The following is a 14,181-nucleotide window of genomic DNA, read 5'->3' on the forward strand; positions in this document are numbered from 1 at the left end:
TTTCATTTATTTTGTAAACAAAATTTATGTTTTTATTTTAACTAAATAAAATATATTTTATTTATTTAGCAAACAGCCGAATATTATTCTTTTATTCTTTTTCAAATTTTAGGAAACAAATACTTTTACTACATTCATATAACTAATTCACAAAAAATTCTAATCAAAGTATTTTAAATCTAACAAAAATTTATTCAAAGATTAATCTTAATTGAGATCAACAAAAAATGAGATTAAAATTTAATCTCACAAAATAAATTTATTTTATACTTGGAAAAAATTTACTTTTAATACTAATAAAAAATAATTATTTATGATGCTATATTTAATATGATTTTCGTAAATTTAATAATCATTACTTGAATTAATTTAATATATTTTAAAATTCTAGTTAATTTATTTTTTTTCTAACTTCATAGATTATTTTAATTGCATTGATGAGAATTGAATAATTTTTAAAAAAAGAATTAGTATTATTAAATAATGTGTTGAATTATTTATTAAGCATTCTAAATTTTAAATCTTTTCACAGGCAGTGCAAAAAAAAAGAAGAATGTATTTTATTTATTTAATTTCATTTATTTGTTAAATAATATCTATCTTTTGAACCTTTTTGTTTTTAATAATAAAAATATTGAAAAAATAAATCATTTCAAAAATGCTTAATTTAAACACAAAGCAAGCGTCGCAACAAAGAAAGTCTTCAGACTTTTCAAATACAAATATTTAGAAAACAGTTTCCTAAGATGATACATACAAAATAGTGTTAATAATCCATGCAAATCCAAAATTAGAGAAAATATTTTCAAATGATATCAATCCAAATATAGTCATAAAAAGTGTAACAAAAAGTTTTTCACTTAATAAAGGGCATTTAAGAGTTGAAAGTGGATTTTTTGAGAGAGTATTTAAAGAAAATGAGGCGAAAAAGGAAATTTAGTTAGACATTTAATTTTTTAAGGAAGAAGATGAAGGCATTTTGGAAAAAATATTAAGATGTCTTTATGGTGGAAAAAGCATTATTATCTAATAAGAATTCTATCAAACATATAAAATGTGTAAACACTTAGAAATATAAAAACTTGTTTAATTGCTCAACTCAGAAGTTTTGAATAATTTTAATATGTTTAATTTCTTTACAGTCTTTTAGCTTGCTGTTTTGTACAGTGAGTACGATTTATTAAAAAGAGCTTAGACTTTTTTAGAAGATACTTCATTTGAAATAGTTAAAGAAGCCATTAATTAAGATAGAAAGAATCTACCTTATCCTGTTACGTTTGCTGATCTCGATCAGGAGGCAGCTAGATAAATACTCAATTTTAATAAAGATTTTACTTATCTTGATCCCATAGAAACATTCAATTTAATTTAGCACTACTATAAAAATAATTAACTTACAACGGATATAAAATTGCTCATAAAGGAATATTTACCTGAGAATAAGCTTACCGCTAATTAGTATAAGTACATTATGCCTTTTTTCTAAAGTTTCTAAGAAGATTAGACCCAGTCATTGAGGTATTTTATTTAATATATTTTTAAGTATTTTTTATAAAATGTTTTTTATTATTGCTTAATTTTATTATTAAATTTTAAATATTATTAGGATTCCTTTAGGTACTTAGGATAATAGTAGTCTTTACCAATTAAAAAGCGAAATAATTTATTATTAAAAGAAGGTATAGGAAATGGAATAATAAAATAACAAATTATAGGATTAAATGCTAAAAATGAAGTAGGAAATTGAGTAAAAGACTTCAGAATTCAGTAAAAAAGAGGAATAGCTTTTATTAAAAATAAGCACTATAGAAGGCTCAGTTAAATAGTTTGAATAGCTCGATAAGGGAAAAGAGCAGGAGTATAATAGAAAAATTCAAAAACTTTTTAAGATGTTCAAAGAAAGAGAAACTCAGCTACAAGAAAAAGAAAAGCAGTATTAAGATTTATACTAAGTATTAAAAAATTTTACTTTTTAGAATTAATATCACTCTCCTTAAGCTACCTAGGATCCTTAGACTTAAAATTAATAATAAATAAAAGCTTAAACTCATCAAGGATTCTATCGTCCTTCTTCTCTGTAAAACTATCCAGAAAATACTTTGGTAGATAATCATAAAATGAAGAATAGCGATTCCTCGATGATGACTACCTAAAATAGTATTATGTATGTCACAGGAGGAATGCAACAAAGCTAGATAGTTCCTTTATCTGATTTGGAAAGTATGAATTAAAGCCAGAGCTATCAACATAATAAGTTTATCAAAAATAACTTATAAAACTATAGCACTCATTTTTAATTTCAATAATTACAAAACCCTAAATTCAATGACTTTTAGTAAAATTTATCAGGAAAAGCAGTTGAAATAAAAGGCAAAGATATTTTGGCAAATACAAATAAATTAAACACAAATGATCATTTAGAAATGAATATAAATTAGAATTAACCAGTAACCAAAATACATGGTGTGATTGATGATGAAGATATGGAATCTGCTATTATGGGAAATTTCTTAACTTTTAATGATACATCTAAAATTTTTGAAGATTGCACATAAGATTATAAAGAAATATTGACTAATTTCTTTGAGCTTTCTCCTTTTAAAAAAATGAATCTTGAACTAATATACAGAGCAAGTAGAGATAAGTTAACAAAGTAAACTTTTGATGAGAAAGTGTGTGGAGTATTTCCATCAGTAGTTTTTATAAAGAGCTGGGAATACTTTAAAATATTCGGTGCATATTTAAGCGTCCCATGGTCAATCGAGCAAGGCTACCAGTAAGATGAAAATGCTTTCTTATTTTCTATCAGTGAAAATGTAAAAATACCAGTTAAAAACTCTGAATCAGCTTTGTATTAAGGAGAAGAGCACATTTTTTCCTTTGGCACTAGTGATTTAAGTATTTTTGAAAATGGAGATTAAGATGAAAATAATAAATCAGAATACCCAGGAGATTATTAAGAAATAAAAATCTAATAAAATATTCCTCTCAACAGTCTATTAGCAGGAAATAAAAATTTCTAAATTGACGAGCTTGAAGTTTTTAAAATCATTATTTAAGAAGATATGGATTTCTGAATCTTATATATATAACTCATACACAAACAAACAATCAAACAAAAGAACAAACGAATTTTAACTATTTAATATTTCTCTATTTCATAATATATTTTTACTATAATTTTATAATAAAAAGTTAACGAATTCATTCATATATTTATTCAATTATTTATTATCCTTCCTCTTACTATATTCTGACTAATTCTAATATATGTTGTGTATCATGCTATCTCTAAATATCTTTTATAAATTAAATTATTATATTTAACAAAATTAATTAATTATTTTGAATTTTCTGTAATTTATTATTATCATCATACTATAATATTAAAAATTATTATTTTAAATTTTATAATATAATTTTGAAAATTACTCAAAATTATTCCAAAAAATTAGTTTTTTCATTTGAATTATGTAAAGTAAATGGAATGGAAAATGTAAACTTTCATTGATAATATTTTATTTAATAAATTTTACAAAAATATTAAAAGAAGAAATTAGATAAATATTAAAAAATAGAAATAAATAATTAATTAATTAAGATTGATTTTGATTTAAAAAATATAAATGAAAATTAATTAATAAATTATTGATATGATTAAAAAAATCTCTGATTTCCTTTTACAAAGAATATATATTTTTATTTAGAAAAGATTATTTTTGTTAATTATCATACATAAGTTTGATATTTCATCTCATTTGATGGGCTTTTAATGTTTTAACTATAAATGAATATGACTAAAATTTGAGTATCGATATTGCCTTTTAAATTAAAACAAATTGAGGTTATTTTACAATATGTAGTATCTGTGAACGAGGATGCTGTTTAAAATAAATTTTTGAGATCCTCTAAATAATTGATTGAAAAATATCAAAGTATTATTTATGATTATCCATATATTAATTAGTTGAAAATAAAAATTGAATATTTAAAAATCTTAAATCATTAGATATGAAATATTTTAAGAAAATAAAATTAGGGTTAATCCTCTTAAATTCAATTCTTGTTTTAGCTTAAGCTAGCTTAACAAATCTTCCTTCATTACTATATTAAACTAGTTATAGTAGCCAATACGAAGATATCTCCATCACAGAAAAGCAAACAGTTAAAATTTCCCCTGTTGGATCTTCACTTGAATACATAAAACTAAATCTGACAGAAAATAATTTCTAAATTCCTTTTTGTTAAACATTTGATAGACATATAAACTTAGAAACTTTTTCATAATTATAAATACAACTACCTACTTTTGATAATAATGGATTTGCAATAGCATAAGTAGCTTTTACATGTAAATTATTTTTTTATTTTTTTTTAATAATTGTGAAAATCAACATAATTAAATAAAGAATCTTGGGCCACATTAAATCCTGTATCAGCGTTTAATAATGCAAACATAGCACATTTAGATTCCAACTAGACTTTGAGATTCATAAAAATTGATCCTGTAAGCAATACTACTACGGTTGTTGGTAAATACAGATTAGAAAAGCTGTACCTACCTGATGGTGTTTTTGTAAGTTTGATATTAAAGAGTTGAAATTTTAAATAAAATTAATAATTTTGAATATAAACAGCCCTTCAATAACGTTCAAATGGTGCAAGTAGGGAATTATTTATTAATGGCTATAGAAGGTTTGAGCAATAGAATCAATTTCATTTACATTTACAATAACTAGACTTATTTCTATCCTAAATCACTTTCAAATATTGTGATGAATACTGATAATGGTAGCCTTTAAGAAATGCAGGCTGTGCAAATAGATAATGGTGATTTTGTACTTTTTGTTTTACAAGATTTGTCAATGAGTGCCTTTTATTTAAATAGTAATTTCACTACAATTAAACCTTTAACTGTTCCAAGCATTACATAAGGTCAACCACAAAAGTAATATGGAGATTTGAGAATATGGTATGATACTTATAAAAAATAAATCAATATTTATATTCTATGTGAAATAAACGGTATTTTTAAATACTTTTACTAATATGTCGGGGCATTAGCAGCATCAGTTTAAATTGATACTTCTTTCTATATTAAAGTTATTAATGCAAAGTTATTCAATACATACAAAGACAGGTAGTTCTTCGTAACAACTAGTTCTGATTTATATGAAACTCGTGAATATGAAGTAATTTATTTTATTTATTTATTAAAATAAGATATTTAACACTTCTGTGTTTAATAGCTTGATAATAAAAAAATTTTATGAATTTAATTTAAGTAAATGAAAATAAAAATAAATTATTTTAGATGGTTATTGGAGGTAGTGGTACTTACTATTTAAATAGAGTGCATCAGGTTGACCATAAAATAAGAGATATTATTGTCAATGATTACTATTTTATTTTGTTGGGATCTAACTCTAATACAATCACATGGCATTCAGTTCACCCATCACTAATTTATGATATGACTAAAATGCAATCCTATTTCCTTTTACTGGGTCTGTAAGGTGGGTCTATATTACAAATCTTTAACTCTACCAGTAACTAAACTGACTCTTATTTTGTAGGTATATAAAAATTCCATATATATGTTACTAAGCTAGTACCTTCTAGTGCTTATGTTGTTTGTAGTCCCTCCTAAAATGATTATGATACAACTGGAGACCATAAAATTAAACTAGGATTTATTTACTAAAGTTGGTAATACTATAACTCCTACAATCTTACTTAGTTCTTTATGGAAAGAGATTTGATAATAAATAAGGTAATAATTCAATAAATATATTTAGTTTTGAAAATTTTAATTTAATTAATTAATTAGGTTTATGCAGATAAACTCACAGCTGGGGTGATAGCAGCTATTGTTATTTCAGTTTTAGTTGTTGTGTTGGGTATAATTATATGTATTTGCATTAAAATCAAGAGGCAAAGAGCGTATAAATATACTTTGTAAAAAGAGTTAGATACTTTGAAAAATTCAAAAATTACTCATCATCATCCCCTTAAGCAAGAAATGGTCACTGCAAATGATTAATCTCCAAACAACATGATTCAAAGATAAGGATCTCATTTACCTTTAGCTGCTACATAATCCTAATTCAGTTAAAAAAACTCAAATTTAGTAAGAAAAGAATCTAACGTTTAGCAATAAAACTAAGAATAGATAGCTGAAGATGTCTAAATTATTAAATTTGATGAAGATGATGAATGAATTAATGATAAAAAGTTTAAACAAAATAGAATAATAAATAAATAATTTATTATCTTACGATTATTTAGATTAAAATTTAAATTTTATGATGAAATATATAAAAACATAACTTAATTTATCAAGTAAACAATTAATAATTAATGCATGTAGTTAGTTAATTAGTTATTTAGTTAAAAATATTAATTTTAATTAAATATAATATAATATTTTAATGAAAGGTTGAAAACAATTTTTATTTTTAACAATTTCAATAATTACCGTATATAACAGTTAATTTAATAATTTAATAGATAATTTATATAGTTTTTGTATCAAAAATAGTATTTAATTTTTTGTACTTATTTATGCTCAACAGAAGTTGTTAAAAAACTCATAGTTATTTATTTAGTTTCTTATAGGCATGTCGAGCTTTTGAGTTAGCTAAGATATTAATTGAAAATTTGATTTGATTAATTTCACATTTTATATAAGTAAAATAGTTTAAAATAAACATGATTGATTCTTCAATTTTTTTCTTCCTCTTCTTTTTTTGACTAAATTCCATTTGCTTTTTAAATTTTTTTAATATTTAAATAATTAATTAATTAAAAACATAATTAAATTAAATTATTTTTATTATTTACCATCTCCTTTCTTTTCTTTTCTTTTTTTAGGTTTATCTTGGTTTTATTGTTGCTTGTGCTTTTTAACAAATGCTCTTAAGATTCCGACCTTGTCATTTTTATGCTCATTGAAATTAAATTGATACTTCCTTCCAAATCTATTTATTATTATTTATTGTATTCCATTTGAATCCATTAAAATTTTTAATTATACCTTATCTGAAGAAGATAGTCATCAAGAGATTTTTTTGATATTTACACTTTATTTGCTGCTTCTTCTAGAGATAACCTGTTTACCTTTCCTGAAGCATCTGGAACACCATTATAGTAATTTCTCCATTAAACTACCTTTTCAATAATGAATCCTATTTTTCTTTCTTTAGTTCTTCTACAGTTATTTTTAGCCTCTTTTTTCTCCTATGTATTTCCATCTTTTTACTTATTGTTATTCATTTCATTTGTCTCTTCACTCATTATTTGATGAATTAAGCTAATTGGGTTTTCTTTGCATTTAATTTTAATCTGTTAATTTTTATAAATACAAACAATTAATATAAATTCACTCTGTCTATAGCAGCTATCTAATAAATAAATAAATGCTTTTGTAAAAAATCATTCTAAATTATTAAGTTTGAACAATAATTTTCTATTTTTTTACTTCATTATAATTTTAATAGTCTTCTAATGGGATAGTAATATCATCAGGTAAAGGATCAAATCCACAGTAAATAAACATCTCTGCTTCAGGACACCAATAATGTACCATATTCTAATCAATAGGGAAACCTGTTTCTTTGAGAGAAGAAATCAACTCTCCTAAAACAATTTCATTATTACTATTCAAAAACTAGCTTATATCATAATCAGGTATCAATTCTGTAATCTTTTTCTATGTTTTTTCAATATGAACTAATATGATGTCTTTCTAATTTTATATGATTCAATTTATTAATATTAATTAGCTCAAAATTATTGTAATTTCAAATTTTCTTCAAGAAATAGTTGTATTAATTTAACAAAAATGAATTAGTTTTTATTACTGTTATTTTTATTTCATTCTCACTCTTTACATAATTCTCATCGTCATCTTTGAACTGATTGTTATTAGAATTATCATCTAAATTCATTTCATCCTTTTGAAATTATAAAAATTATGCTAATCTTGTAAATAACTCCTGAAAGATATTGTTTTTAATTCCGTAAATAAAGATAAATAGCATACATCGTTTCTGTCCATGGCTTAAAATTATTTTTATTTATATTCTGAAAAAATTCAGTTAGGTTTAATCCTATTACAGCTTATGCGGGCTTTTTCGATTCTTTCAAATGCTTGTTGTTTATTAAAAATCTTTATTAATAGAGAAACTATTTATTTCTTAAATATTAATTATTTTGATGCTTGTTTGTCTCTTTTCTTATAAATTATGTTCAATTAACTAAATCAATAATACACACAAGATTAATTATAATGCTATTTGATCATAATTAATTCAAACCTCCTTCTCTTTAGCGATTAAGAGGAAATGAAATCTTACCAGAAACAAATAAATACCTAACTAATAATAATCTAAGGTGTCTCAGAAGTTAGTTTTCAAGTACAAATGAAAATACTTAATTAGTTAAATAAATAAATAAATTTATTTTTAAGCAATCAATATTTTTTGATATACATAAACTAATCAATATGTTAACATAGTAATAACAAAATTTAATATTTTACCTTCACATACTAATAATTTTCTTAATCAAATAATCAATTTAAAATTTTTTTAATATTAAATTTAAAGAAACAAAATTGTAATTTAAAAATCAAAAACAAATAATTACTCATTTAAAATTTTAAAATTTTACCTTATCAGTTGTGTTTAATCCAATTTAGATTAATTTTAACAAAAAAATATTTTAACTTAAAATCAAAAACAAATTCATTAACAAAAATTATTATTTCTCAAACAAATAAATTATTGTACCACTTTTTTATAAATTTTACTAAAGATAGATAAAGCTTTTTTAAACAAGTAAATTAAATTAAAAATAATTGTAAAAATAAAATGTATTTAAAAATTTATAAATACTTTACTGTTTTTGAATGATGTGAGTGGTAGGATTTTTATATTTAATATTGGAATATAACAAAAATTATTGATTAAAATCATGTTTTTATTTTTTTTATTAACTTTTTTTTGATATTTTCCTCTATTAGAAATTTTGGATTCTGTTTGTTTATTTGTTTGATTGAAATTTTTTAAACTATTTAATTTTAAAGTAGAAGAAAATTGCAACATAAAAATAAATTTAAGAAGAAGTCTACTTAACATTTTATGGATAATCCGTAAGATCTATTGAAGCAAGCAGTAAATAATTTCAATTTTTCATACCTAATTTGATGATTTTAAAATTTTTTGCAGTCAATAGAAGAAAATGACGATAAGAGATTGAAAAAAATAGTTAAAGCATGCAAAATAATCAGCGAAAGCTTACCATTTGAAGAAATTAGTGAAATAATTATCAAAAAGAACAAAGAACTTGTAAAATATCTAATGATTAACTATATTTTCTCCAAAAATCCAATAAAATTAATACTTGCTAGCTTACTTGAAAAATTTTAGTGGAATTTAGTATTTATGACATAATTTTGGGAAGCTTTAGAGTTTTGTGCGCGACTTTAAGAAATCAGTGAAAAAAAAAAACGACAAAAAAGTTCTAGTTCTTCATTTAACTCTTATTCATCAGAAAATCGAGTTGAAAAGAGCCAATAGCTGAAAGAAGAAATATCAGTCTATTAATTTAACGAAGGTAATATCAAGTTGATTGAATTAAATACGATTTTGAAAATTGATTACTTATTTACTCTTTTTCTATTAACTCAAGAGATTTAAGAAAATGTTGTTGCAATAAAAATGTTGAGTTTAGAATTTATATTTGATTTGATCTCTATTCTTGTAACTCAACACTCTGTTAAGAGTTTGGATGATAGAAATGCAATTTTCTATCACTATCTTCATTACACGAAAAATGAAAAACTAATTATCCACACAGTAGAACTAATAGAAAAAATAAAAAAAACCTTTTTATTTTACTTCGAAGACTTATTTAATTTTGATAGTTTGATTGAATCAGGTATATACATACATACATAAATTAATACTTATTAATTAAATTAGAGATAAATATTTCTACTTAAAATTATCAAAAGTTTTCATGTAAAAGAGTAGACTATTTGTCCATCAAGATAGCTAAGAAAAATAAAAGGAGGAAGACTTTACCCAAAGTTTTAATACTTATCAAAGCACTTAATAAAAGAGTTATGGAGGCCTCATAAATCCTGTTGATGTTTTAAAAATACACTTGCTCAGAAATACAAAGCAAGATGAATGCATAGATGAAGATGATGATAGTGAACCAGGTAGTTTACCCTCTGAAATAATATTAGATGAATAAATTTAAGAACCTAATCCGTTATGGGAAGTAGAAAAGTGGATATCTTCAAGTAAAAAATATCTTCATTTTAATCAAAGTTATTTAAAGTCATTTTACTATTATTTATTTATTTATTTAGAAGAAGTGCCCTGTATTGGATACAACGAATATATGATGAACTTTTTCAAATAAGAATAGAATGTTAGGCTTTTCTTAAATTTTGTTTTCTATCCAGAAAATGCAGAACCTTAAAATTTTTGGACTAATTTATATCCATAGTTGAAAAAATTAAATAAAAATGCAAAGAATATTAAATTTTATAAAATAAACAGTCACCAAAAGATTTTAGAATTAAAAGATGAAATGTTTAACATTCAAAACTTCCGCTCTTATAAAATCATTTAAATTTTAAAGTAAAGACAGAATATGAGGATAATTCTGAATTGCTTTCCATAATTTTTTACAGTAACATGTATGCTAATTAATAAAATTTATTGTTTTGTAATTAAAAATTTTTAACAATAATAATTTAGTTTAGCTTATGTATGATTTCTTTTTAGACGATTTCTCTTCAGGAAATCTTAATCATGTTGCTAAGCTTATTGAAATTATGATTGAATTTGATTAAGATTAAGCCTTATTAAATATGGTTTCGTTTAATGTTATGTTCAATTTGTTAGAGTATATATATAATCCATATATATTTGAAATCGTATTTGGGATTTCGGATCTAGCATCTAACAGATATAAATTATTTCCTTAAAATGTGAATCTTATTGCTGAGTATATGAATCATAGTACCTGGTTTCAAGAGCTATGCTCTTTGCTTCTTTCCTATGACCATTTTGAGAAGTTTAAGAGAGAAAAAAACTTTAAAACAAAATAAACTTCTGTTATTTAAAGAATATTACTATAAAAAGTGCAAGAAAATGAATGTGAGAAATAGTCACAAATAAAAAAACAGGCAGTAATTTTTTTTAGCTCTAAAATATAAATTTAAAGGATTTTTAATTTAAGAATGATATTAGTTAAATTTTGAATGAAGAAACACAGCTATAGGCTGTAATAAATGATAACAAAAGAAATATTGAAGAATTGAATAAGATATTAGGATAAATAAAATAAAATATCTAAGAAAAAAATGATGACTTTGAGTATTTATATTACTAGGAGTTAAATGGGTCTTTGCCTAACATAGATAAAATAGATTTAAATCAGATAAAATCTTATAAGTAACAAAAAAAAGTAGGTAGTTCATTTATTATAAGAGAGAGTTCAAACTTAAAAGAATTTACTAGCCCTAAACTTTAAGCATCGAAAAAATCAAGCATAAAAAATAATAATAAAATTCAATAATTAGATGAGATTCAGCTTTTAAAGCAAAGGACTTCTATGTTAATGAAATAAAGCCAAAATGAAAATTCTGGAAGTACTTAATTCAGTGAAAAGGCATTATTTAAAATTAAAAAGGTTAGAGCTAAATTAACACTACTCTTCTTAACTAATAAAGCAGTTATAGAAGCACGTAGAAATTTAATGATGAAATCTCAAATTGAAAGGTAAAGTTAAAATTATATAATATATTCATTAAGTTAGAGAAACATAATGATTAAAGGTAAAAGATAAACACAGATATAACAGAGGAAAACCATAGTCTTTTTTCAACTCTAAACGGTTTTCATTCGTCTAGGCTTATTTATCCATATCCTAATTATAAGCTAGCTTAGGTAAATCTTAATATATTATATTATTTTTATAAATACTCATAACTTTTATAGGTTAATTCTGATATAGAATAATTGGCAAAAAGCAAAGATTTTTTTAGTGAAAGAATAATTGCTAAAGAATTTTACTCGTTTCCTTGCAGTTAAGTATGCTTAGCAATCATTAAGAGTATATTCTCTTTTTAAGAATAATATAGTCAAATAGAGATGTATAGAAGATAATTAAACAAAAAGTATTCAGAATCTGAAAATTCTATTAATTTATAAGTGGTTAGCAGCAACCTCTTAGATATGTTACTTGATGACAATGCTATTAATTTTGAAAGGATATTTATGGTATTATTTTTGTTCAAATCACTCTACAAAGTTTATTCAATAGAAAAATATTTTTTTTCAAAATTTTTAGTAAATAAAAAAAATATATAATCAATTCTTAAAACTATGTTTTTATAGAATAAAAAAGTTAATTTTATTTGTATTTATTAAGAAATAAATCAATTGTATTTAATTTTTAAAAATAACTAACAAAAAGAATTATTTAATAAAAATGAGAGTCCTTACTAAACTTCAAGATATCACAAATAGTTCATTTGTCTCTGGAAATATTGTAAATATAATATTAAAAAATCTACACAAATATCACGATAAGTTCGATAATGTCTACAAAAAAATTAAATTAATGTGTATTGAATACTTTGACTATAGTTGTAAAACAATAAAGTATTTAGACAGCAACAAAAAAGATCCTTTCATATTACAAAATTTGAGAGTAAATTTTCTAAAAAAAATGAATTTTTTTCATTTAAATTTATATTTTAAAGATCAAGCAGCCTATTAATTTGAGCAAATCTATTGTTGTTGAAACTTTGTCGCATATTATTAAAATAATATAGAGGGAAGATATTTTTATTTCATTTACAGATTCTATTTGGCACACAATTTTGCTTTGGTTTTTTAATTCACCGTATATTTATTTATTTAATAATTAGAAAATAAAATTTATTTTTTTTAAAGTACCAGCTCTATATACGGAAGACAAGTTGTCTAGCTATTGAATAGCACATTTAATTATGCTAGCTAGAAACATATAATGAGTATTTTATTTAAACTTAGTGCAATTACTTGCCTATTTAATGCTTACGAAGATTTGACATATTCAAATAGACCTATAAAATCATATCATATAGATACATTTATTATATGGATTAAGTAAATTGTGATATCATTGAGAATGATAATATCAGAAAGAAAATTCTTAGATATATTTTAAAATCTTTAGTAGCTTACTAGCTGGTAAAAATTGTAAGAAATTATTCCAAACAGTCTGTAATACATTTTAATTTTAAGAATTTAACTTATTAACTAACCTAACAATCTTTAGTTTTATTAAATATGTTAAGAATATTTTTTAATAAAAAAAATTGAAATAAAAAAATAGTTTATTTTAAATTTAACAAAAATTTAAGTTTATTTTTATTTATATAGAATTGAGAATATAAAGTAAAAAGAAAGCTATATGATGAGTAAATAAAACAGTGTTATGTTATAAAGTGATCTTAATTTAAACAAAAGAAGCAGTCAGCTTAGCTAAGCTTCAATAAACAGCTCTATTATCTCAGCTATTTCAATATAAGCAAAGAAGTATTCTTAAAACGGAAACAATTATTAGCTTAGCAGCTTTGTTCAGAAAAATTCTAACAACAAAAAATTGTAGATTATAGATTAATTGGGTATAAAATCAGATAAAGATAATAATTTGAATTATTTTAAAAAGATTGTATAGAATACTTCTGTAGAACATTAGTCTGAATCTAAAGTGTAATAAAAGCAATTAAATTTAAGTTCTTCATTTTCTTCTAATAATGCTTATTAAGTAAGACCAAAAACAAATTCTTAAGAAATACAAAAAACTTTAAGCATTTTAAAAAGTCCAAAATTGAGTTTATAAAATTAAATAAGCTCAGATAGGTAAGATCCATACCAGATTTCTTAAAACAGATAAATCACAACTACTATAGGTTCTAAAAAATAATAATATTTTATCAACCCATCTTTTAAATAAATTTCTAGCAATCTTCCAAGGTTAAGTGAAATATCTCCAATCCTAAAATCATAGCACCCTGAAAATAAATCAAATAGTTCCAATAAGAGCTAATAGAAATAATATTTAACAGAAAGAATTAAATGAAAGATATTATTAAAATTTACATACATA

General features: G+C 22.6%; 4 protein-coding genes across 4 annotated transcripts; 3 read left to right on the top strand and 1 right to left on the bottom strand. All coding sequences in view use genetic code 6, as the record gives it.

Annotated features, from left to right (window-relative positions):
- Window positions 1-658: 658 nt before the first annotated feature.
- On the top strand, window positions 659-3,077 carry TTHERM_00486370 (hypothetical protein; the record flags this gene model as incomplete). Its single annotated transcript, XM_001032849.3, has 2 exons — window positions 659-1,518; window positions 1,607-3,077. The coding sequence occupies 2 exons, from the start codon at window positions 659-661 to the stop codon at window positions 3,075-3,077; spliced, it is 2,331 nt and encodes a 776-aa protein (XP_001032849.2).
- A 934-nt stretch (window positions 3,078-4,011) lies between these two features.
- On the top strand, window positions 4,012-6,220 carry TTHERM_00486380 (transmembrane protein, putative; the record flags this gene model as incomplete). The annotated part of the gene is made up of 5 exons (XM_001032850.1): window positions 4,012-4,351; window positions 4,410-4,576; window positions 4,638-5,192; window positions 5,315-5,773; window positions 5,831-6,220. The coding sequence occupies 5 exons, from the start codon at window positions 4,012-4,014 to the stop codon at window positions 6,218-6,220; spliced, it is 1,911 nt and encodes a 636-aa protein (XP_001032850.1).
- Window positions 6,221-6,723: 503 nt separating this feature from the next.
- TTHERM_00486390 (hypothetical protein) lies at window positions 6,724-8,059 on the bottom strand (the record flags this gene model as incomplete). The annotated part of the gene is made up of 6 exons (XM_001032851.3): window positions 6,724-6,767; window positions 6,844-6,980; window positions 7,037-7,344; window positions 7,481-7,747; window positions 7,863-7,955; window positions 8,045-8,059. The coding sequence occupies 6 exons, from the start codon at window positions 8,057-8,059 to the stop codon at window positions 6,724-6,726; spliced, it is 864 nt and encodes a 287-aa protein (XP_001032851.2).
- A 1,084-nt stretch (window positions 8,060-9,143) lies between these two features.
- Window positions 9,144-14,154, top strand: TTHERM_00486400 (hypothetical protein; the record flags this gene model as incomplete). The annotated part of the gene is made up of 12 exons (XM_001032852.2): window positions 9,144-9,176; window positions 9,231-9,942; window positions 10,019-10,312; window positions 10,382-10,714; window positions 10,776-11,209; window positions 11,260-11,801; window positions 11,858-11,969; window positions 12,021-12,302; window positions 12,499-12,735; window positions 12,788-12,930; window positions 12,981-13,292; window positions 13,452-14,154. 12 exons carry the CDS (start codon window positions 9,144-9,146, stop codon window positions 14,152-14,154), a joined length of 4,137 nt encoding a protein of 1,378 aa, XP_001032852.2.
- Between the last annotated feature and the right edge of the window lie 27 nt (window positions 14,155-14,181).

The sequence above is a fragment of the Tetrahymena thermophila genome (assembly GCF_000189635.1).
Source record: "Tetrahymena thermophila SB210 genomic scaffold scf_8254527, whole genome shotgun sequence".
Classification (NCBI taxonomy): Eukaryota; Ciliophora; class Oligohymenophorea; order Hymenostomatida; family Tetrahymenidae; genus Tetrahymena; species Tetrahymena thermophila.